The 26529-nt window shown below is 41.4% G+C and overlaps 1 protein-coding gene and 1 long non-coding RNA gene across 3 annotated transcripts; one reads left to right on the top strand and one right to left on the bottom strand.

The window, feature by feature from the left end:
- Positions 1-321: 321 nt before the first annotated feature.
- Positions 322-953, bottom strand: LOC145420313 (uncharacterized). The gene is made up of 2 exons (XR_013901608.1): positions 681-953; positions 322-571 (listed from the first exon to the last, which is right to left on the bottom strand). It is a non-coding gene; the product is annotated as an uncharacterized LOC145420313 (long non-coding RNA).
- gopc (golgi-associated PDZ and coiled-coil motif containing) lies at positions 693-23031 on the top strand. Of its 2 annotated transcripts, XM_026194118.2 has the most exons (9): positions 693-953; positions 4231-4395; positions 8764-8787; positions 16582-16757; positions 19197-19362; positions 19445-19540; positions 21421-21585; positions 21659-21824; positions 22343-23031. In XM_026194118.2, exons 1-9 carry the CDS (start codon positions 693-695, stop codon positions 22456-22458), a joined length of 1335 nt encoding a protein of 444 aa, XP_026049903.1. In that variant the 3' UTR covers positions 22459-23031. The 2 variants fall into 2 exon arrangements, with proteins under 2 accessions (XP_026049903.1, XP_026049904.1); XM_026194119.2 differs by lacking the exon at positions 8764-8787.
- The last annotated feature ends 3498 nt before the right edge of the window (positions 23032-26529 follow it).

The following is a 26529-nucleotide window of genomic DNA, read 5'->3' as shown; positions in this document are numbered from 1 at the left end:
TGTGTTCGCTCAGACACATGAAAAATTAGAGGGAACAATGGTCCGTGGCCTTGGTTTTTCTAACACCTGCGCTTCAGAAGCTTCCCATCCCTACGAGCAATACACCATAATGCTTTTTTGTGCACTGCATTCATGGATAGAGCCTGTTCAGTGCACAACTGCACATCCTCATCAGTTATTTAGTGAGCCAGAACTACACAATACGTGTTACTGGAACACTACACAGTAAGTCATTAAACTTGCAAATGTCACGAAAGCCCCGAGATTACTAAAATTATATTATTCATAAATAATGTTATTTAATTATTTATACAAAATTCCTCGCATTAGAAGACTTTAATTGTGAAAGTAAGAACAGGAACAAGCTCTGCGTTAACATGTATTTCCGGTACGACGTCGACAGGTCCAATAGGAGTTCCTAGAACACCCACAGGGAACAGTTCCACAGTAGCGGAAGGAGTAGTCGTAGGTCTCTTGTATGCCGCTTTCTGCGTAGTGGCTGCTTGGATGAAATCGTGAATCTGATGTGGGACGTTCTGGTTAGACGTTGCTTCTTTCGGGAATTTTAAGTCTACGGACCAACACAGTGTTCATCACATTACAGCGATATTTTAACGGTGTTGACAGAGATTAATTTGTCATCATTTTTTAAGTTAGCAAAAAGCTAACATCAGCGTTACCTTGCTCTAACCATGTCTGCTTCGACTGGATGCTCCCCATCGGGCCAGCACTCGGGCCTTGTCCCCAGTATGTCCATGTTTCGATGGCTAGAAGTGCTGGAGAAGGAATTTGATAAGGCTTTCGTGGATGTGGATCTGTTGCTTGGAGAAATAGATCCAGATCAAGTGGATATAACGTATGAGGGTCGGCAGAAGATGACCAGCCTCAGCTCTTGTTTCGCTCAGCTCTGTCATAAAACTCAGACTGTCTTCCAGCTCAACCATAAACTAGAGGTTAGTATTTCGTCTAAGAAGAGCGGTTAATATTAGGAAGCGGGTTTCCTGTTAATGAAATGATCACGCCGACTCCACTCAAGATTTAACAGAGTGACTAATGCCACAGAGCAGCACTGGTGTTTTCAGGGCTTCAGTCACTCCTGTGTTTTGGTGTCCTCCCTGTGCTTCTGAGGGTTTCTATCCATCTGTGGCACCGACCTGTAAACTGTGATCACATGGGTTATGGTATCCACAGCAGCCTTCGTTTGGTCATTGAAACCAACATAGGTGTTAGCATACTTCACATTCATTTGTCTTCTAGATACAGAACATGTTCTCAGGTGTCTTTGACCGCTTTATTAAATATCCTTTATAATTATGTAGCGCTAACGTTTTTTTTAAATAAATAAATGAATTTCAGCATTTTTCGATTATTACGTCATGGCCTTAAAGTGACAATGATTATCTTTTCTTTAGATGTAATCAGGATTGTGTGGTGTAATGTCTCGTTTGTTTTCTGGAGTGCCCTTCATTTTTTTTCTGTAAATGTTAACATAAAACTAAAAACACTATCACTGTCATTCACTTATCCGTATTGTGTCTCTCTTATTAATATTATTATAATAATTTGTGTGTTTTTGTTTCAAGAACACGACCTGTCATTACTAATTTGACAAATCAAAAAGGCTCTCACTATAAAGACATGATTAAAAGCCTGAGACATTTTTGAACAATACAAACCTAAAGCAACAGGCTAATCCGCTCCAACACATATTATTGTTTAGGCCGTTCAAAGCTTCCGTACGTTTCCACAAAGCTGTCAGACTCGGTCTGTAAGTCGGCAGGCCCCAGGCTTCTTTTGAATGAGAGGGGCTTTAAAGACTAAGTCAGCACCTGAACTCCTTGGCATTTCCCCAGCAATGTTTGCTGTGTAATTAGGGTGTGTTGTCATGTCTAAAGAAGCTTTGCCATTTGTGAATATTGTCATTATGGGCTATATGTTTATGTTTACAATGTTTAAATAGGTGATACAGGTGCGAGTGACATCCGCATGAACCAGTGGTATTGCCTGCTTAGAGATAACCCTGCTTCTTCCAGCTTAGCTTGTTATCATGGTGATTCACCCTGCCAGCTGTTAAACTTGTTAAACAATGCATATACACTGTGCCATCCATCTATCAGATGGAGCAACCCTCTGTCCTAGACTTTGAACCTTGTTTCTAAATGTTTTCCAGTGGTGGAACAGAAGTGGATCAAGGAGGGGTCAGGACAGATACACTGAGAAAAATGACTAAACATAACTTGTGTTTTGACAAAAATGTTGTGATTGTACAGTTTTGTTAGCTCAGCAATAGGGCTGGGTATCATCACTGATTTCTAGAATTGATTCGATTCTGATTCACAAGGTCCCGATTCGATTCGATCCACCGATTTCAATTAGATTTGAATCGGGGAAATTTTTCCTCAGAAATATTATAATTCTGATCATAATGTGCAATAATAACAGTGTGCAATACACATACACTTATTCTTCTTTTTTATACTAAGTTAATATACTGTGTTGTTTGTGTTGCGTTGTGATGTGTCATATCGTGTCGTGTTGTGTTATATGTAGTGCCGACGTAGGACAGTTTTCCAATTTCATTGTACTACTGTACTATGTATGACTGTGCAATGACAATAAAGAGTTATCTTATCTTATTTATCAGTACTGACACTTTTGAGACGTCATCAGAGGTGTAAGCATCACAGCAGATGCCTTTGTGTCAAAGTAACTGAGGATAAAACACAGAAAAACATGAAGGAGATTTTCCTGGCCTGGCTTTTTATATCAGTTAACCTTAAAAATATTCAGCAGTAGAACAAAAACGGAAGAAAACCTGCTCGTGAAGCAGAGCAAAGTCACAGAGGCATTTTGCAATTTGTCATAATTTTAAAAAGCATTTTTTAAAAGTGTGATTTTTTTTTTTTTTTTTTTTTTTTTTATCGTGGTGGAAGAAAAACAGCAAAAGTAAGAGGGAATTCATGACTATGTTTAAGTGAAGCGGAATGTAAAGCTTAGTTTTGATCTTCTTTTGCTGCTGATTCAGTCAGTTTCGGTTGGAGAGTGATGAAACAGCAGCTTCAGAACCCAGCACAAAAAAAAGGACGTAAACACAGAGCGTCGACCAGACGCAGCAGAAGCTGTGAGGTGTTGGCTTTCAGGTGAGAAAGCTGACATCTCACTGATTTTGATGCGTCAGGTCTGCGCTTTGTGTTTACATGTTTGTGCGGAATACGTTTACCTGCACTCATTTACTGTTTTAGCTGTTTGGAGGTTGTTGAAATAGTTTTGTGAGCTTTAACCTGAGATTCTGGCGTTTCGGGCAAAATACATTTATATTTAAAAAGCAATTCAGGATTTTTATGAATTGCTTTATTCAAGCCAAAATCAATTTTAATCGGAAAATTGATTATTGAAACTCACCCCTACTCAACGTGCGTCTATTACAGCAGAAGGCGCAGGAAGGTCACCGCCTTTTCTGTCTGGAGTTGGCATGTTCTCCCTGTTTTTGCTACAGAATGTCTGTCCATGAATTAATGTCCTGAAGGTCAGGCAGACTTGGCTTGTGTGAAACAGTGTTTCATCTTTTCCGCCTCTTTAATTCAAGTACTAAATGACACATCTGCAGATCTTTTGATAAAGAGCTTTTAATAAACAAATACATCAGGGCTCTAGACTAACTTTTTGCCATGGTTGCACTGGTGCACCTAACTTTTTTTCTTAGGTGCACCAGTGCAAAAGGTAGCAGCAGCACAGAGTCGGTGCTGCGGGGCTTCAGCAGCACATTCAGCTACTCTAAGCAGCACCTTTATGATATGGGCATAATGTTGTCTGCTGTTGGCCACAGAGCCTTTCAGAGGTTTTTTTGTTTGTTTTTTTTGTTTGTTTTTTACTCGAACAGCTGGTCGCAGGGATTTTTTTAGTAGCACCATTGAGAAATTAGCCTGCATTTGCGACCAAATTGATTGCACTCTAGAGCCCTGGATATGTAATATGTTATTTTCTTTAAAGACCTTTAGAATACCACATGAATACATTGTTGTGCTAAATTTATGGGATCGTAATGTTTCCGCACAGTAACTAATAATTAATACTCATAAATTACAAAGAAAAAAAAAGTATGTACTGTAAGATTTGGGTTTTGCAAACTACGAAAACAGTGATGCTGTGATCTGAGACCCATGCCCCTTTAAACCACCTAACACATCTGCTTCCTGTGCCCCATCCCTCTGTTGTTTCCTTTCACTCTAGGCTCAGCTGGTGGACTTGCGCTCAGAGTTGACCGAAGCTAAAGCTGCACGGGTGGTGGCAGAAAGGGAGGTCCACGACTTGCTCCTGCAGCTTCATGCTCTCCAACTGCAGCTTCATGTCAAGCAAGGCCAAGCTGAGGAGTCAGATAGCATCAAAGATAAACTGGTAGGGAGAACGGCTGTAATACAGTCAATCAGCCTTTGTAATCATTTAACAATAGTAACAGAGTTACTGATTGGCTGCAGTGAGTGAAGATGACATATTTATTATACAATCATTGAGTAATACACTGTCACTGACAACCTAGTCTTCTGTTTTCAGTCTATGACGTTAGGTACGTGTATCAGACATGCTTGCTGACATAGCATTACAGTGTACAGCTTAGTGATGCGCCTGTAATTAAAAAAGTCAATGTCATTCTTGTACTCGGACCAAGACACGTATGTTCCTTTGAGGTAACATTACAATTTCAAGAGAAATTTCATTCCTGTTTACTCCTTTCGTCTTTCTACTCCAGGTCTTCTTACTGTTTTTCTGTCTTTCTAATGTCTTAATCAACAATAACACTCCCCGGCAAGCAGAATAACAACACTGTAAGCATACTGTAGTAGTTTCAGTGCTGTGGACAGGTGCCAAGTTCTGCTGGAAAACAGAAATAAACATCTCCGTTAGGGGTGTGTATTGGCAAGAATCTAGCGATACAATATGTATCACAATACAGGGGAGACCATACGATAGATTGCGATACTAAAAGCCAGACACTATTTGTGTTTATTAAGACTGAATTTAAGTGTAGGAAAATTCACAGTAAACAGTCCAAACTGTTAAATGCTTGGCATGAGCTATCTCAACTAAAATAGAGGGATACATTTCACTGGAGGAAACAAAACACTCTCTCTTTAAGTTCAAAATGAATGGAGAAAAATTAACATCTGCCTTATCAGAAGCCATGTCAAATAAACAAACAAAACAGCTTTACTGATATATCGACTATTTCTTTAACATGAAAAAAGTAAACAATGAAATGTTGATGTACTTATTGAGTACTTTTAAAACACTAATCCAAAAAATGCTCTCTGCAGCATCAAAACGAAGCACTTTTTTATGTTACCTTAACACAAACAAATATAAATCAAAAATGAAATTGCATGAAGAATTCATCTGAGTAAACACTGACAATATAAAGTGCTATTAAAATGAAGTGCTAATAAAAGAAAGTACAGCTCTGCAGTGTCCATCAATAGAACACTTTTTGTGCAACCTGAAAAGGGGAATTTGTTCACCTGTGTGACTGACGGTTCCACTGATCAGTTTTGTGATGTGCTGTAACAGTGGCCTACCATTCAGTGGCTCTCGAAGTCCAAGGGTCGCATGTCAAAGAAACTGTCTGTGCTGAGCTGAGACAGTCCAGCACTGTCGCTTTGCCTTCTTGATACAACTTTGGCAGAGTATGTCCGTGAAGTGTTGTCGGGAGGGAACAGTGCAACAGGGCTCCAGTGTTTTAATCATATTACAAAATTATTTATTCTCCACAGCACTCAGAGGGCGCATGTCTTTGCAAATAAAAACAAGTACGGACTGCGCTATCTTTTTTTGTTGCACGAGTTGAAGTTGCTGGTAGTTTCGAAAAGTTAACTTCTTTAATTGTCCGTTAAACACCTCATTTCATTTTAAAATTAGAATTTGACCCTACGTCGCTATTGTGTCTAGACACATGTACTTGTAAATTTGTTGTGTTACCCGAGTATTTGACTCTGGCGGTGAAGATTTTACAGACTGCATAGCTCTTGTCATAGTCTTTACTGCCTTCTTTTGTTCTGAATCCAAAATAAGTCCACACATGTGCTTTCAAAGCTGATGGAGGTCTCTTAGATGACTTGAGCCTGCTAACAGTTGTCTTTGGGCTCTGAGACAACTAACGTCTGCTAAGTGACGCTAGACTATAACACCCCTCAACAAGAATCAGTTATCACAGAGGCTAACGTTAGCCAGCTGAGAGATATAATCTCTCCAGCCTGTCCTGGGTCTGCCCCAGGGCCTCCTCCTGCTGGGACATGCCAAGACTAGAATTATTAACTCCCCTGCGAAAATTTGGCATTTTAAAAACTATTTCCCAAGTGACACTAAAGAGAGCAAAAATGGTGTCATGGTGCAAAACTAATTGTACAGAAATAGAATATGCTCTAGATCTAAAGGGTGCAATGTAGACAAAACATGTGTGTAATAAAACCTGAGTAAGTAAATTTGTTACTGCAGCATGTTAACTGAGCAGTAAGCGGATTGAAGGGGTGTTGTTAAGTAATCCAACATAGCAGGGGAAAGAAACTGTCCTTGTGGCGTGAGGTGTTGGTTGTGATTGACCACAGCATCCTGCAGCAATCTTCTTTGCCTGATTCAGTGTCCTGGAGGGTGTACAGGATTGCAGCCAGTCACCTCTTCAGTGCAGCGGATGATACGCTGCAGTCTGCCTTTGTGCTTGGTAGTGGCAGTAGCGTACCAGATGGTGATGGAGGAAGTGAGGATAGATTAAATGATGGAGGAGTAAAACTGCATCATCATTGACTTTGGCAGCTTGTATTTTTTTCCACCGATGCAGGAAGTACATCCTCTGCTGTGCCTTCTTGGTTAGTGAGCTGATGTTTAGCTCAAACTTTAGGTCCTGGGAGGTGATGGTTCCAAGGAAATTGTCATCTCCCTCCTATAGGCAGATTCATCTCCACCCGAGATGAGCCCGATGAGTTTGTCATTTGCAAACTTAAGGAGTTTGACAGATTGGCAATAAGAGGTTCAAATGTTGGTGTACAGGGAGAAGAGCCGAGGAAAAAGTACAGAGCCCTGAGGAGAACAGGTGCTGATGCGTTGAAAGTGAGACATGCCTGCCTAGACAGTAATTCGGTGATCCTTCTGCAGGTGTAAGCGGGAACATTTGGCTGTGAGAGTTGTCTTGTAGTAGAGCTGGGAGGACGGCATTAAAAGTGGAACTCAAGTCCACAAACTAGCCTGATATAGGTTCCTGCAGAGTCCAGATGCTGGAGGATGAAGTGCAGTGCCATGTTAACTGCATTGACTACGGACCTATTGACTCTTTAGGCAAACTGCAGGGATCCAGGAGATGGGATAGTACCAGATGCTCAAATGTCTAAATGACTACAGAGGGCAGAGCAGTCGGACTGTTTCTAATAACACTTTTCCACTTTAACTGAGCACTCAAAGTGCTCTATACGACTTGCCTCATTTGACCGTTCATATAAACACTTTGTTCTATGTTTTTTTCTAAGTACTTTTTATGGATGCACCGGCAAGCAACTTGGGGTTAGTATCTTGCCCAAGGGTATTTGGCGTGCAGGCTGGAGCAGCCATGTTGCTTAGTCTTAAAAGTAATATGCACCATGTTTGGAGGTCAAAAGGCACTGCCGCAAAAACACCATAGCCAGAGTGAAGTTTGGAGGTGGAAACATCATGATGTAGGGCTGTTTATCAGCATAAAACACTGGCACGCTTCATATAATTGAAGGAAGGATGAGTGGAAAAATGTAGACATTCCTGATTGAAAAAATCTGCTGCCATCTAAGGGTGGAGGCAAGTCAATGATCCAAAACACACCCCAAAGGAAACTGTCAAGTGGTTTCAGTGAAAGAAAATAAATCTGTTAGAATGGTCCGGTCCAATCAGCTGACCTGAATCCAACTGAAAATCTATAAGGAAAAAAAACCTAAAGCTCAGAGTTAATGGAAGTGGCCCACGGAGCCAAAATCACAGAAATGCAATTTCTCCATACGGGAGGTGTCTTGAAGCTGTCACCAACAAAGCTTTTTGGACCAAGTATTAAATACATTTCAGTAAATGTGTTCAATACTATTTCCCTCTGTCATTTCTCATTATTACACATAATGTCATTTATGGTTTGATTTCTTTGCATATGATGACTGGATGGGTTTTTACCAACATCTGGTGAGAGTTTCATGTCAGTGGGACCATCAAAAATATCTTAACTTATAAAATTGTTCAATACTTATTTTAGCCCCTTTATGTTAAAAAAATTTACACAAAGTATAAATGGTTTAGGACTGTAGTTGGAGAAATGCAGGGCTGAAGGGGTCACAGATCGGATGTTGACCTGGTTCAGAGCAAGGTTATTATAGTCAATTAAAAACTAAAACTAGATGTAAAAGAAACATTATATTTAACTTAAATAAAAACTGCACATGCCCCCCATACAGTAATTAAACAGATTAAAACTAACCTGTGAGAAATGCATATCCTTAAGTTTATACATCTACTATTTACTGAAGCCTTTTCAGAAATGATCTCAGGCAGGCTGGCTGGAGAAAATGCTGATAAATTATACAAGAATTAGACTAAAAATAAAACAGATTTTATGGAGGGATGAATCTAAATTTCTGGTTGAAATTGTACAAGGTTGGTGTCTGCTGCTGTATATCTGATGCTTTGTAACCTTTCTAATGCTTTTTGTACCAATTTCTCTAATCAAAGACTTTTTTCTTTTCTTTTTCTGTATATTTTCCTTTAAAGCCTACACCAACCTTAGAAGAGCTGGTAAGTCGGTGTAATGGTGTCTTTCCCAGAAAATGTAGCTACATGCCTCATTTCAACCATTTACACTTAATAAATATATATATATATACACACACACACACACACACACACACACACACACACACACACACACACACACACACACACACACACACACACACACACACACACTGTACTCTTTACATGCATCATGTGCCCAAGGATACTTCAAAATGCAAATGCAGTTGTTGGGCTTGACTTTCGAAAATTAAAGTCAAAGAAGTGGTGTGACTGCGCCGTTTTCAACATTTGTTTATGAGGAAGTTTAGTATCCATTTGCAGAGTGTGGGAATCAGGGTCAGAGACAATGCTTAAAATAACTGCTGACAATGCAATCAAAGTGGCTCGAGTTAAACTGTTCTTAACTACCAATGAAAAATGCAAGCTTTTGTTGATTTACATATGATAGGGTGTTAACTAAATCAGAGTTAGCCAAAGAACCAAAGCCTGCAATCAGTGATCAACTGTGAGTTTCAAAGCTGTAAGCAAACTACTTTCTGTGTAGGTGCCCTTCTAGCTAGGAGATGTGTTAAATACTCAAGTCAATAAGCAGCATTGTTATCTAGTGGCATAGTAACAATAGTGGCTGTATTAAGACAGGTGGGAACACATTCTTGTGAAAGTTGCTTGTATAAAGTAAAAACATCAACTAGCCGATTGGCACACTTTTAGTACACAGACAGGGGCGTTATCAGGCCTGCAGCTTGACCTTTAGTCACTTTCACAGTAGGATTTGTCTCACATCCATTGTAGAAATCACAGACTGTCATGATTGATCATAGACACTCATGGGTAAACACCTAAAGTGGTATGTCCCTGTGGTATTCCCACCCACCAAGCCCCAAGAACAGCTGGTGTGTTGAATGCGTTGGAGGTGCGAGCAGCTGACCTGAGGAGATGGAGGATCATGGCTACGCTGGAAACCTGGACCCTCCATGTCCAATTACTACGACTACCTGAAATAAACTCTGAAGTTCTTCTAAAAGATGTGAAAGCAGCATTATGGACAATTCCTAATGCGACGGTTATTGAAAGCAGCTGGCTGATCTACACCGCAGCAGCAGTGATCACTGAAATGCTTGGCTACATGATGAACAACCACAAGGAGCAGTATTCTTCACTGAGAAAGGCAAGCTCAAGGCAGCACAAAGGAAACTTGGCAACTATTGGAACTGCAAAAAGGGGTACCTAAGAAATGCTGCAAGTTGTCCTGAGGCCTTAGAAACTGTCAAGCAAAGACTCAGAGCCTTGGGCAGCTGCTTGGCGAGGTAACCCAGAGATAGAAGCCAGGAGAATAAACCAGTTCAAAACTGTTCAGTTTAAAGCCCCTTTTCTATTAGTACCTACTAATTGACTTGCCACAGATCACCACGAGCTAACTTGGATCACCTGGTTTTCCATTACAACCCAGTGTGCGTGCTTGTCGTCATAGCAACGCATCTGGGCGTGGACAACAAAGGTGGACATCGAGGCAAGAACATACCTGCTGCTCAGTGTGTGGCTTTTCATCAGACTTGGGGACCACGGCATTGTTTTTTTTTGTTTTTTTTATAGCCATTTCCCCCCTTGCCAGGTTTCAAAAATGGTGGTTTTAATTTTTGTGATCAAGACACTTTCATGACTCATTGAGTGATGCTGCTGACCAACCAATCAGTGGCATGCAGTGTGACAATGATAACATTGTAGTACCTACTTAGAAAGTACCTGGTACCAGGTACTGTAACCTAATGGAAAACCCAAAAAGCCATGGCAAACGGTGCCGAGTCGAGATGCGTGGGAGATGAAGGTTTTGCCTCACGTTCTAATTTTAAATACCCTATGAGACACAAGTAATCCTGCAGTCTAAGAGTGAAGTGCTGTAATGGGGTCATGTGGTACTATCAGGTTAGTACTATAAGATGGGGCCTGATTATTCAAGATCTTTAATGTGATGAGAAGGATTTTAAATTTGATCCTGGATTGAAGAAAAGCCAGTGTAAGAGAAATATGCTGTCTGTCCTAGTACCTGTCAGTACTCTTGCTGCAGCATTTTAGATGAGCTGAAAGCTTTCCAGCGAGTTTTTAAGACATCCTGATAGGAATGGGTATCGTTTAGGTTTTATCCGATACCGGTGCCAAACCGGTACTTTTGAAATGGTGCCGGTGCTTAAACGGTGCTCGAACCGGTGCTTAAAGAATGGAGAACACAAACTTTGTCCAAAAACCTCTCATGTTTAGCTGTTTTCCACTTTTTCTTTGGTCATTTTAGCCTTTTTGGCCAGGGTGAAGGGAGTATCTGCCATCAAACAAGAAGACAGCCGCATGTAACTACAACGCTGTTTGCTAGTTCACCTTACGTGCATTAATTTATTAATGTGGTTAACTACTAAACGTAAATTACACACGAACAACATTAAGCTACTCACGCAGAGAAGAACGGCTGCTGCTGCCATTATCATCCGTCATCATTTCTGCTGCACCGGCAGGGCTAGCGGCCTGGACTCTCCTCTTCGGGTTTTTGGGGGATGTTGCTCCGGGTCCGATAACAGGCACCACACCCGCAGTAGATGTGCTCGGTGTGAGGTCTCGCAGCAAGCTATCAAATACAGTGCATTTCTCAGCTTTTAAAAAAACGCTATGCATCGCCAAGTTCGTTGTCAGCTTCGAGGTGTTACCTCCTTTGCACAGTATCACCTTAAAGCACTTGTTGCAGGCTGCTGAGTTTGTATCTTTTGCTGTGAAGTACAGCCAGACTTTTGACCACTTCGCCTTGGGCATTTTTAATCTGTAGCTCTGCTCTAAAAGAACATATGTACCTGGGCCCACCTACTATCCTTGGAAAGGTAAAATGGTTGGCTAGAATCCAAAGTGTATGATATCTCAGGAAAAAAAAAAAAACACCGAAATAAAGCACCGCTTTTTGGTCTGGTTACTACCGTTTATGTCAGAACCGGATACCGGTACCCATCCCTACATCCTGATAATAATGAATTATAGTTGTCCATGAACTAGTTTTTCAGTGTCACTCTGAGACAGTATGTTTTTAATTAATATTGCACAAATGGAATGGTAAATGAACTGTTTTTATATAGCCTTTTTCTTTTTTCTGCTTTCTATCTAACATTTGCACACAATAATACTCTGATGGAGTCTAATATCATCCACGTCTTTGTCTTTAAGACATTCCCACAGTTTAACTAATTGGTATGTGTTATCTGGCATAAGGAATAGATAAAGTTGGATATCTGCATAGCAGTGAAAATATATGCTATGCCTTCTGATGATACTGCCTAAGGGAAGCATGTAAAACATAAACAGAATTGGTCCTAGCACTGAACCCTGTGGAACTCCATAATTAACCTTAGTGTTTGAAGAGGTCTCTCCATTTACATGAAGAAATTCGAGTGTATTATACAGATGAGATTCACAATACTGCAGCATAGGACTTTTAGTACCTGCAGCATGTTCTAATAGCGGTAATAAAACATTATGGACAACTGTATTGAATGCTGCACTGAGGTCTAGCAGGACAAGCACTGAGGTCTAGCAGGACGAGCACAGAGATGAGTCCACTGTCAGAGGCCATAAGAAGATCATTTGTAACCTTCACTAAAGCAGTTTCTGTACTGTGATGGGCAATTTTAACTACTTTAAAGTAGTTAAAATGGTTTAACTACTGTTTTTAATAGTGTAAAGACCAGTTTTTTCAGGCTAAATGATGATCTTCTAAATTAGTGACATGTCATTTCTTCTCCCGACCATGAATTATCTACTTTAAGGTGCATGTTTGAGAGTTATACCAAGGAGTCAAGTACTTCTGATTTGAGGTTTTCCTTTTCAGAGCAGCTACAGTATCCAGCATTTTATGCAGTGAAGCTGTGACACTATAAACAAGTGTCATGAAATCAATTCATTACTGCTGTGTAATCCACTGTTGTAAATTTAAGAAATGATCAGACAAAAAATGGTGTTCAGGGAATACTGTTAATGTTCATTTGCTTTGCCATATATCATAATAAGATCTAGAGTAAGACTAAGTGTTGAGTGCGTTCTTTTATTTTTTGAAAGAAGACACTTATTTCTAATAATTGGCCTTGTTGAGGCTGTCATTTTTAATATCTACATCAATGCAAAAATCACCCCCACTAATTAGTTTAGCTGAGCTGAGTACCAAATCAAAACATCTGAGAAGTCAGATAGAAACTCTGAGTAAGACCCATAGATAACAACAAATAACACTGTTTTTGAGGTTTCCAGCTTGCATGGACAAGGCTAACCATCAGGCTTTCGAATGAATTAAGACCATGTCTGGGTCTTTGGCTCATTAACAAGCTGGAGTGGAAGAGCTTGTTCTAAGTTTAATAACTTTTTGGACACCACTTAGACAGCCAGAAATTTAACGAGAACATATCACTCCTGGTCCGACTGGGGAGGGGACCAGGAGTCTAACATACAGAAGCTACAGTGGGGCAAAAAAAGTATTTAGTCAGCCACCGATTGTGCAAGTTCCCCCACCTAAAATGATGACAGAGGTCAGTAATTTGCACCAGAGGTACACTTCAACTGTGAGAGACAGAATGTGAAAAAAAAATCCATGAATCCACATTGTAGGATTTGTAAAGAATTTATTCGTAAATCAGGGTGGAAAATAAGTATTTGGTCAATAACAAAAATACAACTCAATACTTTGTAACATAACCTTTGTTGGCAATAACAGAGGTCAAACGTTTACTATAGGTCTTTACCAGGTTTGCACACACAGTAGCTGGTATTTTGGCCCATTCCTCCATGCAGGTCTTCTCGAGAGCAGTGATGTTTTGGGGCTGTCGCCGAGCAACACGGACTTTCAACTCCCGCCACAGATTTTCTATGGGGTTGAGGTCTGGAGACTGGCTAGGCCACTCCAGGACTTTCAAATGCTTCTTACGGAGCCACTCCTTTGTTGCCCGGGCGGTGTGTTTTGGATCATTGTCATGTTGGAAGACCCAGCCTCGTTTCATCTTCAAAGTTCTCACTGATGGAAGGAGGTTTTGGCTCAAAATCTCACGATACATGGCCCCATTCATTCTGTCCTTAACACGGATCAGTCGTCCTGTCCCCTTGGCAGAAAAACAGCCCCATAGCATGATGTTTCCACCCCCATGCTTCACAGTAGGTATGGTGTTCTTGGGATGCAACTCAGTATTCTTCTTCCTCCAAACACGACGAGTTGAGTTTATACCAAAAAGTTCTACTTTGGTTTCATCTGACCACATGACATTCTCCCAATCCTCTGCTGTATCATCCATGTGCTCTCTGGCAAACTTCAGACGGGCCTGGACATGCACTGGCTTCAGCAGCGGAACACGTCTGGCACTGCGGGATTTGATTCCCTGCCATTGTAGTGTGTTACTGATGGTGACCTTTGTTACTTTGGTCCCAGCTCTCTGCAGGTCATTCACCAGGTCCCCCCGTGTGGTTCTGGGATCTTTGCTCACCGTTCTCATGATCATTTTGACCCCACGGGATGAGATCTTGCGTGGAGCCCCAGATCGAGGGAGATTATCAGTGGTCTTGTATGTCTTCCATTTTCTGATGATTGCTCCCACAGTTGATTTTTTTCACACCAAGCTGCTTGCCTATTGTAGATTCACTCTTCCCAGTCTGGTGCAGGTCTACAATACTTTTCCTGGTGTCCTTCGAAAGCTCTTTGGTCTTGGCCATGGCGGAGTTTGGAGTCTGACTGTTTGAGGCTGTGGACAGGTGTCTTTTATACAGATGATGAGTTCAAACAGGTGCCATTCATACAGGTAACGAGTGGGGGACAGAAAAGCTTCTTACAGAAGACGTTACAGGTCTGTGAGAGCCAGAGATTTTCCTTGTTTGAGGTGACCAAATACTTATTTTCCACCCTAATTTACGAATAAATTCTTTACAAATCCTACCATGTGAATTCATGGATTTTTTTTTTCACATTCTGTCTCTCACAGTTGCAGTGTACCTCTGGTGCAAATTACTGACCTCTGTCATCATTTTAAGTGGGCGAACTTGCACAATCGGTGGCTGACTAAATACTTTTTTGCCCCACTGTAACTGTGCTCCATGAGCATCTAGCAAACTAACAAATGAGTCAGCTGCTAATGGACCAAACAAACCCAGAATGGCTAACTGAAAACGGGCCAATCCCGTTCAACTGCTGGTCAGTAACCTGCCTCAGCACCACATGGAGCAGGGAAAAGAAAGGACAGATGGGCAAAACACCAGCTCCTGGTAGATAGACTGTAAGACCAGACTGACCAACCTGTGCACTGCCTGGATTGACTACAAGAAAGCCTACTACTCAGTGCCTCACACATGGGTCCTGGAATGCCTACAATTGTACAAGATCAATAGGACTCTAAGAGCCTTTGTCAGGAACTCAATGGGGATGTGGCGAACAACACTAGAGGCCAACTTCAAGCCAATCGCAAAAGTCATTATCAAGTACAAGATTAAACAAGAAGATGCTCTGTCACTACTGCTGTTCTGCATAGGCCTGAACTCCCTTAGCCAGACCAGACAAACTACGGAATGGAGCAATTGTCAGCCACCTCCTCTACATGGAAGTGTGTGCCAGGAGTGAACGAGACATCGATTCACTGAGCCACATCACTAGAATCTACAGCATCATCAGAGTGTTATTCGAACTGGAGAAGTGTAGTCGGATGGCAACAAAGAGAGGGAAGGTAGTCAGAACTGAGGGAATTCCACTACCAGAAGGCAACATCGCAGACATCGAGGACAGCTACAAGTGCCTGGGAATTCCACAGACAAATGGGAGGCTGCTAGGAAAGCTGCAGTCATCAAATACATGCAGAGAGTACAAGATCAAGATCCAGGCAGTCAGCACCTGCCAGTCGTCAGATACCCTGCTGGGATAATCAGCTGGCCTGAGAGAGAGAGAGAAGCCACTGACATCAAGACAAGAAAGCGTCTTATCATGCGTTAGTGAGCGTTAGTGACCTAGACTTGGAGGATGCCTTACCCCAAGTCCAGCACCCTGAGACTGTATACTAAGCGGATGGAAGGTGGCTGAGGACTAGTGAGTGCCAGAACCAATGTCCAGGATGAAAACACAAAGGTCCATGAGTTCATCAGCAAGCCACAACTGATAGTGTGGCTCCTCCATGGTATGTACCACTGGCGGATATAAGAAGTGGATAATATTGAGAAATCCTGCCAGACATAGTAGTGGTGGATAAGCAGGGGAAGTGGGCTGTAGTGATAGATACCAAGTGATAACTGGAGAACTCATTGCAGTGAGCCCCAAACTGGGCGAGCAGGTCCAGCACATGCCAGGAATAAAAATCCAAAAGAGCGCAGCCTGCATTGTGCCTGAACTGGAAGGTAACAGAGGACAGTAGTTGTCAATGAGCAACAGGTTTGAAAACCTCAACAATAAGGCAATCTCTTATCAAACACTGTGCTATACTCCCTCAAGTCCAAAGTTTGATATAGATTCAATTTACAATTGTTGAAAAATGCCACATTAAGAGTCTTCTATTTATTAGTGAGATTGGGATCAGCCTGTCAGCTGTGGTTTATCCCCGTGTACCTAGTTTTCTCATGGTTATTTTTCTGCAAATTACATAAAATTACATAGACTAATGTGAATGTAAATCAGAGTTTAACCTCCTCATATAACATTTGTAATTAATCATGATTAATTTTTGCAAATTTAACATTACATTTTCATAATATTCATTTTAAAAAAAATAGGTTAATATTTTGTACTTACAATGTATGTGTTTGTTCTAGGAACAGGAGCTCGAGGCCAGTAAGAAGGAGAAATTAGCAGAGGCAAAAATGGAGGCAGAAACCAGACTATATAAGAAAGAAAACGAGGCCCTTCGCAGGCACATGGCAGTACTGCAGGCCGAAGTCTACGGCGCCAGACTGGCTGCTAAATACTTGGACAAGGAACTGGCTGGCAGGTAAGACGTTAAAGTTCAAACTATTTTTAGTGCAAAGTTTAGGTTTGCTAAGACTATTATGGTAACTTCTAATAATAATAATAATGATAATAATGATGATGATGATGATGATTCTAATAAGCAATTAGTATAATAATTAGGAAGTCATGCACATGAAGGCACGTGGCACAGACTACATGCAGTGGAAGTGACGACTAATGTGAGAAGAGTGAAATGATGGGGTTTAGTGTAGTCTGTAATCATGTTGAGAACATGATAATGGTGACAGTTTTGTTGAGATTAAAATATCAGTTTGGACCTGTGCAAGAGGAAAGCACACACTATAACATGTATACACAAGTATAATAAACAAATACAAGAAATTATTATACGTATGTCTATCAGTCTTTGTACCTATGTTGCTGAAAACCAAAGTGAAGTTTCTAGTGTAAAATAAATTTGAATGAGAAATGGTCTCTTCTGGGGGACCTTGTTTCAGTAGCACAGTAATCACTTCTCATTAGTAGGCAACATCAAAGGGTAGATGAGTATTGCTCTCTGTTTATCCCCGTTAATGGGCTACATACGACAGGCCTTTAAGGTGGCAGTACTTACACCATTTGCCGAGCCAATCTTCAACTCCCATTCACCAAAAATCCTTTAAAGAGTAATTGTAAAACAGCTAACTAATCATCTGCAGAGGATTAGTTTATTTAAAGTCTAGGAATTAAGGCACTCCGCTGCGGTGGTTTGAATCATATCTTTCTATTAAGTCAATTTGTTCGTGTAAATGGGGACAGAAAGCTTAACTATAAAGTTTACATTTGATATGCCTCCCTTAGGCAGTATTGTTGAAAGGCAGAGCCTTTATTGGAAGAATCTTTTAAAGACATAAAGACCTGAATGAATTTCCTGCTTCTAATTTCAGATAAAACTGAGATTTTGTACTTGACCCCAAAAAAACTTTAAAACATGGTGTCTAAACCAATAATAAGAGGCAGCTCCTTAAGTTTCCCGGCCCGTCTTCTGTGGAACCAGCTCCAAGATTTGGGGCACAGACACTCTCTTCTTCACTTTTAAAATTAGGCTTCTAACTTTCCTCGTTGATAAAGCTAATTAGGGTTAGGGCTGGATCAGGTGACCCTGAATCTTTACTTAAGCTGGGCTTACACTGTGCGATTTTTTTTCAGTCGCGTTATTCAGCTTCTGCTCAAACTGCACGATTGACTCGCAGGGGTTAGAAGTTGGTAGGTCACGATGCAGGTCTCACACTATACGGCCCGATGCTCTGATGCGACCTGAGTGCTCACACTGTGCGTCCATAAAATGAAGGTTATAACAGAAATTCTGTCGCTCGCTCGCTCTCCCTCTCTTTCTTTCACTCACACACACACACACACACACACACACACACACACACACACACACACACACACACACACACACACACACACACCACCATCAACTTTGCTAAATTGCTAATGAAAAAAATTAATCAGGCAGCTGTGATTAAGCAGCAGTGTAGATCCGACTATTTTCACGGTTGTTGTGGTCGTGATAATTTTGTGAGGCCACATCGAAAAGGCTCGGATGAGCTTTCCAAAGTTCTACAAGTTGTGCCTCCATCACTTGTGTCCAGATCACACGCTGCACTGCCGTGCTGCGCCGTCTTTACACTGACATTTGTGTTTGCGCGTCCGCAGTGTGAGAAGCTGCAGTGACACACTCACGACGGTCGCGATTGATGATCGGGAGCTGGTCGTGAGGAGTTAATCGCTTCCCGTTACCCCACGTATACTACACGATGCAGGCCAAAATCGGGCCGATCGCCAAAACGGTCGCACGACTCAAAATTGGCTCAAAAATCGCACAGTGTAAGCCCAGCATTAGTTATGCTGCAATACGTCTAGGCAGCTTGAGGCTTTCCATTGTGCACTGAGTGCTTCTTCTTTAGTTACCAATCTCACTCATTGTTCTTACTCACCACTCTGTGTTTAATCACTTGTCAATATTAATCTCTAGTTCTTTTCCACGGTGTGTTTTTTTTGTTTTGTTTTGTTTTTTTAATTTTATTTGGTCCTGTTTTCTTTCTCTCAACCCCAACCAGCAAGCTGCCCGTCCCAGCAAGAGCCTAGTTCTGCCAGAAATGTCACCCTGTTCAAAGGGCGTTTTTCCTTCCCACTCTCACCAAGCACTTGCTCAGAGGGGAACATTTGATTGTTGGGGGTTTCTCTGTGTGTATTGTTGTAGGATCTTTACCTTACAATATAAAGTGCATTGAGGCGACTGCTGTTGTAATTTGGCGCTATATAAATAATATTGAATTGAAATGTGTGATCCATGCATTATACTTACCTATGACCAGTGATGTCACAGATGTCAAATGTTTTACATATTTCAGTAAGATATTAAATGGCACATACAGACAGTAATTAGATCTTTGCTTGGTTTGTCTTTCAGGGTGCAGCAGATACAGTTACTGGGTCGTGACATGAAAGGGCCAGCACATGACAAGCTCTGGAATCAACTGGAGGCAGAAATTCACCTTCACCGCCATAAAACTGTGATCCGAGCATGTAGAGGTCGAAGTGACCCAAAGAGACCTCTTCCCTCTCCTGTGGGACATGTGAGTGTAAAACTACAAAGTAGTGAAAGCTGTTGGTACCTTTAGTTCTGCGTCCAAAAGTTGTTTTTGTGTGTAATTACAGGATCCAGACATGCTGAAGAAAACCCAGGGAGTTGGCCCTATCCGAAAGGTTGTGCTGGTCAAAGAGGATCATGAGGGTCTAGGAATTTCCATTACAGTAAGAAGTCTCAGTATTTTATCTTTTTAATCAGCAGCTGGCCATGTTTGGATCAAACCTTACTTAAGTAAAATGGTAAATGGTAAATGGCCTGTATTTGTATAGCGCTTTATCGTATCGAGTATCGAGGTTCTGTTCTCTGTTCACTCCCCATCTGAAGCTAGGGGGTTTTCATCTACTAAGATGATGCGGTCATAGCATATTTCGGTCATCAGTGGTAATGAGCAGGACCATCTCCTCCAATTTCTTGGGGGTGACATTTACTTGCACCTTGCATTCTCTTTGTCTTTAAGAAGCACTATCATCCTTGTTTAAGCTTCAGTTGGTTAGATGTCCACTTTGTCTAAGGCTGTTTCAATAAGTATGTATGTCCAAACTTTCCAACTGGAGTCGGACATGGACCCACTTTCTACTTACTTTTTGAGTAAGCAATGAAGCCTCAATGAGAGTGCAAGTATCTGTGGGTTCACTGAACACAGGTAACAGTGGTGGATTATTCACAATGTCTGTGACCTCAGCCAAAAATGTTCTCAGCAACTCACACTTGACTTTGGAAGATCCCATCCAAAGAGGCATTGAGTCCAGTGCAAAGTGGCCCTGGGGCCAGATGACGAGCCACTCAGTCCACCCCAATGGATAAAAGAAGACCAAGAGACCAGTGTACCCTGCCCTGAGATAGGGCTACCGAGGACCCATCCTGTAGCTAGTCACGGAGAGGGATACCATCTGGTAGCCAGGCCTTAGCCCATAGGACCTAGCGCGGTAGGGGTTTGGTGCAATGTGTGTCGAGCAGCACTCAGGGGCAGAGGCCGTGGTTGTCTAATCCCCAGCTAACAAGGCTGGCTACTTAAATGGAATGTGACCTCTCTGGTGAGGAAGGAGTCTAAGCTAGTGTGTGAGGTTGAGAAAAATCAGCTAGATATAGACAAGCTAACCTCAACGCACGGCTTGGGTTCTGGTGGGTGGCGGCAGGCAGGGGTGGGTTCTTGTAATCATGCGCTTGCTGCCAGTACGTTGGGGTTTTTCTGGTGGACAATAGGGGTGCTTCACTGTGCCTTTGGGTTGGGGAACGGGTCCTAAATGTCATTTGCTTTTATGCAGTGAATGATAGCCGTCTTGGTGTCATTGAGTGGGTGCTTCATCCGGTGACTTCCTACTGGGAGACTTCAACACTCATGTGGGCAATGACAGTGAGACCTGGTATGTTTGGGAGGAACAGCCTGGGTGATCTGAAACGACCAGTTCTTTGTTACTGGATTTCTGTGCAAATCACTGTTTGTCCATAATGAAGACGATAAGTGCATGTGGCACCAGGACACCCTAGGTCGATGATCGATTTTGTACCATCAGATCTGCTGCCGGGTGTTCTGGATACTGATAAAGAGGGGGCGGAGCTGTCAGCTGATCACCATGTAGTGGTGAGTTGGGTCAGGTGGAGAGGGAGGATGGTGGACAGACCTGCCGCACCAAAACGTGAGCTGGGAATGTGCGGCGTAGGCCCCGGTCTGGGAGATCTTCAACTCTCACCTCCGGAGGTTTGACTTCCCACTGTCACCAAGTGCTTGTTCAGACGGTTGTTTGATTATTGTAGGATGAAGGTTACAATATAAAGAGCATTGAGGTGATTTCTGTTGTGATTTGGCAGTATATAAATAAATGAAATTTAATTGAAATACACCTTTGTAGTGAGCAATGTGTCATATCATTAACAAGTTGTTGTGTAACAGCCAGAGTTCAAAGAGCCAATTGCGTGATATCGCTTTTAGAAATGGAAGCGCCATTAGAACACAGTCTGATAGTGCTGTTCATCTGTGTCATTATGACATAGTGCATTAAAGCTGCTTTCAACTCATTTCATTCCTTCGGCCTCACTTTCTCAGGGTGGGAAGGAGCACGGCGTTCCCATTTTAATTTCAGAGATCCATCCCAGTCAGCCCGCAGACAGATGTGGAGGGCTGCATGTTGGAGATGCCATCCTTGCTGTCAACAGCATCAATTTGCGAGATGCCAAACATAAGGAAGCTGTCACCATTCTCTCTCAGCAGGTAACACTGGCACGCACATACACGTGCTCCCTGCATATCGCTGTTTGTGGTTAATTCTTTGTGTCTGTGTCAGCGAGGACAGATAGAGTTCGAGGTCGTGTATGTGGCTCCTGAAGTGGACAGCGATGATGAGAATGTGGAGTACGAGGATGACAGCGGCCATCGCTACAGACTCTACCTAGATGAACTGGATGACAGCATCACAGCACCACCTAGCAACCGTTCAGCATCACTTCAAGGTACGAAGAAATCTGCAGATCAATGAAAGAGCTTTTAACAGACTTTGTCCATATGTGAAGGTGTGCACTGTTTATACCTTCACCTTTGTAGAAGCGGGTGCATGTTGGAAAATTGGATTTTGCGGGTTTTCTGTTTTTCAGAAAAATCATCGTTGTTGTTTTAGTTTCTTTTGTTTTATATATAAAAATTCTGATAACACATTTCCACTTGACTTGTAGTCCCCCTTCAGCTACGATATGGGATGTAACTGCACAGAGAGCCAGACACATAATACACATAAACACATACTACACATAATGCATACAAATTGAAACAGCCCTATATTAAAAAAACAACATAGAATGAGCTAAAAAGCAACATCTCACAAGGTGTCAAAGGCCAGGGTGAAGAGATGAGTTTTCTGAAGTGGTTTGGAAACAGGATAGAGAACAGGAGAAGATCTGCTGCTGGTTGTCCAGGTTGCTTTTAATTGACGATGAGGATGAGTTTGCTTATTGTCTCTGTGTCCATCCTTTAGCACTGGAGAAGTTATCACTGAGCAATGGAGCAGAGTCTGGAGATACTGGGATGTCCAGTGAGACACCTTCAGGGGAAACTCCTTCAAAGCCACCAGAAACTGACTGCTCTTCCTAGAAGCTGCTGGAATGTGGAAAGGAAAAGAACTGAAATGAAATTCAGTGACAATCCTGTGAAAAGGGGAACATCTGTTTTCCCTTTTCTCCTTGGAGTGATGTAATTTTCTGGTCATGCAACAATGATTTTTGGGTTTTAAAGTCCATATTCTTAAAGTGGAGGTATGTGCAGAAGGGAGTGATGCTGGACTCTGATAAACTTGGTGATATACAGGATAATAATGCAGGTGATGGATGTCACCAAGTTATCGTGGAGGTGTTTAGTGGAGACACTTGTTTTGCTTTACTTTGTATAGTTACTCCTCAAAGAATCTGTTACCAAACTTCTCAGATCTAATCCGTTCATGTTCATCCAAATGAGATGTTAAAGAATAATTTTATATATGATTATCCCACCCGAATATTTTAACACGACTATGTTACAAAAATAACACTTTGTAATTGAATACAATTCTTTGGGTTCCCTGTTGATTTGTCTATCGCTGTTCATTATATTTCATTATTGCTTCTGTTGTGCCACATGTACTTTATGAGGTGTTCCTCACAATGTAATAAAATACAACAAACTTGCAAACTCTTTTTATCTCAGCCCCTGACCAACAGGCCTCACCACTGTGCAGAGATATTTAGTTCAATACATTCTTCTTATTTCTTACTACTGTTAATATTATTATTATGGCCCAAAGAAACAGAAGTAAGTTAATCCCACCCCCATGAACAACACTGTCTAAACACTCTCAATGCTATGTTATGCATTCAGGTCAGTCTTTTTTTTTTTATTTTATTGTCTTGGTTCCAGTCTTGTTTTTATCTTTGACATAATTGAAAGCATTCAAAAGTCCAAAACATATTTTCCCATCTCGCGTTAGCAGGCTTACAAAACGTGTGCAAAAGACAAATCAAATACAATCAGTGTACACAAAATAATAATATATTAAGCGTTCTTCAGCAGTAAAGACTCAAACAACTGTAAACGTGAAAACCGCAGACATCACAAAAATGTTTGATCATTCATACTTAAAATAGTAAAAGATAAATGAGTATATTTATCCGTATTTATAAAGGGGAAACTGCTGCTGCAGACTCCCTGAGCTCTGTAGGTAAGGCTCTCTGCTACAGTGCAGGCTCGCATCAAAAGCACTGAATGATCCCTGTTCTTATAGAGATGTTATCAAATGAGGAGGATGGTGAGTCGTAATAAAATGCAACACTTGCCAATAAGATGAGTGATCAATGTTGCAGAAAATGTATAAAAATGATTTTATTGCTGCAGCTGTACTTCAAATGTTGAAACTTCAGAATCATGTAAACATTAAATATTACTGTTCCATGACCTAAAACAAAAAACCATAATTTTCTTGATTAAATGGACGCTGTCAGTGTGTGTTCTGTGTTCCAGGAATCTGTTTAAAACAGACTGAGCAGTAGAGAAGAATTGTTTATTTAAATACTCCTATACATTTTCTTCCCATGACAATGCGGTGCAGTGTTTGCACTTCATTCGGTGGTTTTTATTGAGGTACAGCTCAACTACTTGCATATATAGGATGCATTCCCCCAGTAGAACCATTCTGTAAATAATAGAATCAGAGGAAAGATGGTGGAAAAGCCCTTAATACTTCACTCGTTCACCCAAGAACCAGTTTATCTGACATTTACACTCCAGTGGATGCATCATAGAGCAGCGTGGGGTTAGTATGTAACAACGATATGTAGCACCCAGGGATTGAATTACCAACCACTGCCATTAAGTAATGACCTGCTTTACCCTCTGGGTAACATCAGTATTAATCTAATAAAAGTAAGTGTTACTGCCCATTAATCTGGCTACAGTTGCAAGCCCATTTCTAAACAATATGAAGCTCATTGTTCTGCAGCGAGAAAGCATATTCACAAGTGGAAAACAGTCACGTGCCAACCCTCCTATGAGTGGACATCTCAACAAATTCAGTGTCAAATTTACTGTTCAAAGCTCGAAGAAGTGCGAAAAATAAACCAAGATCTGCAAACGTCAACAAACAGAACAATGTAGTGGCAATATGTGATGACAAGTATTCAGTTTTTAACACATGCAGAAGTCCTACACACATCAAAGTATTTATCATCATCTGGGAATCACGTCAAGCCGGTGGCCCTGAAGTTCTCACACATAAACTCTGTGGTCCCTGAGACTTTTAACCCGCTACAGTTCATCTAAAGCTCCAAAGGATCCGTGTACAAGGGCTCTCCACTGCAAAATACAACATCTAGACAGCAGCAGAAATCTATGCACTTCCTGGTTACACTTCTGCCTTTGATACAGTCAGACTAGGAAAGTTGACTGGCTGATTCTACCTGCAACTGTATTTTGGACTTCCTTGCTTTCTTCCTTCCTAACAATATGAAAACAACCACTTAAGAGTAAAACACTGAAGGTGTTGGTGAGGATGTGACCAAACTCCCAGCTGGCTACAGGGCTGCTCTCTCAACCCTTCACATTTCTCCCTGGACACCCACAACTGTGTTAATATCCAGGATAACACAGTCATCAATAAATATGCTGTACGTGATCATCCTGAGCCGCATACAAAACAGTGTGTAGAATGAAAATATATTTCCCAGAGGGGCCTGCTACAGTTTTTTGACATAAAATAACTCACCTACAGATATCGGGGCTCATCGGTGTCAGGAGTGTGGGTGTGAGGGAGTGGGACAGCCTGAGTCGGAGGCGTGATGTGGTGGCAGGTGGGCAGATTTAGGAAACAGTGATTTATACTTGTGTGCAGAGGTTAGCTAAACACACAGACACAGTGTTTTCTGTTAGAAACTACTAATAGGAGGAAAGTCGAACAGTTTCTTTCATGTGGACTTCTATACAAGTTTCATTTCCACCCCTCTCTTTTCTTGTTTGAAACCCAAACTTCACGTTTAACTAAGGCAATCCTACAGTCTAACCACTCCAGCGCTCAGGGGCAGATGGAAGTGCTGGCACCTGGACCAAGGCTAACTGGATGTCTCTTTTGTTGTGTCAGTTGACGTGAGGTCGAGAGTGAAGCCCACCCCGCCATCACAGCTGAGATCTTTTTATGTGATTAAAGATCAGACGGCTAATGTTTGAGTGTTGTGACTGTTAAACCCGTGAAATATAAATACATAAAAAAAAAAAAATAATTTAGTTTAACCAGTATAATGATTCAGAAAACAGAATAACAATGATAACAATAAATCATAATATCAGCCCCAGGATATGCAGGATGAGGGTGACACACTGGAGTCACTGATCTCCGAATGGCCGACTGACGTTTGATTTAATAAAAACAAGTTGCATTAAATAAATGGTGAAGTAGAAGAAAGTATTCCTCTGAATTAGTTCAAATGCATGTTCATGTGTCCTGAATGTGTAAACACGATGGAATTTTCTATGTTAAGAATGACAAAGAAAATGTAATGAAGGCGTTTCAAAGTTTGAACTTTGTGGTAAATCATGTAAATCAGAAGGATAGAGAGAGAATGGTGTGGGTGAACATCAGGTAATTAGACGTTCCCGGAGTGAGAAGATGTAACGTCCAGTCTTCCTGTTGGGATGTGTGTCCTCAGGCTTCTGGGGGCGTCGCTGCAGCTTCCCACCCTCATTATCAATGACATTTGTGACAAAGACACAGGCACACTCTCTACCTCACACACACACTTATTTGTGTATAAAGTTTTGTGTTGTGGGTGCTGTGTCTGTTGTCTTCAGTTTTGTCTCCTACAGGTGCAGCAAGTGGTGATACATTGTGCTTTTCTAGTTGTTTCTATCCCCCATATCTACGCACCCCCCTGTGAGATCAACAGTTCAGGCAACAGGAGCTAAGACGTTCGCAGTGGAAAATACAGTGGAGATTTTGTAGTTTTTAGCTTTTCATCTGCTTTTTTTTGCAGTGTTGGATGGTTCATTCAGAAGGATATTGATTTAGATCATACTTCCAGCTGGTTTTTACACAGGGATAAGTGCATTTTCTGACCCAGTTGTGATGAGATTACTTTGTTTGGGATTATTACTCTTTGCTCCTGCTAAATTGCCTTAATAAACTTTTCACTTTTTATTCTTTCT

The sequence above is a fragment of the Astatotilapia calliptera genome, chromosome 15, assembly GCF_964374335.1.
Source record: "Astatotilapia calliptera chromosome 15, fAstCal68.1, whole genome shotgun sequence".
Classification (NCBI taxonomy): domain Eukaryota; kingdom Metazoa; phylum Chordata; class Actinopteri; order Cichliformes; family Cichlidae; genus Astatotilapia; species Astatotilapia calliptera.
Note: the sequence above shows the minus strand (reverse complement) of the source record. Positions and strands in the feature narration are given on the sequence as shown.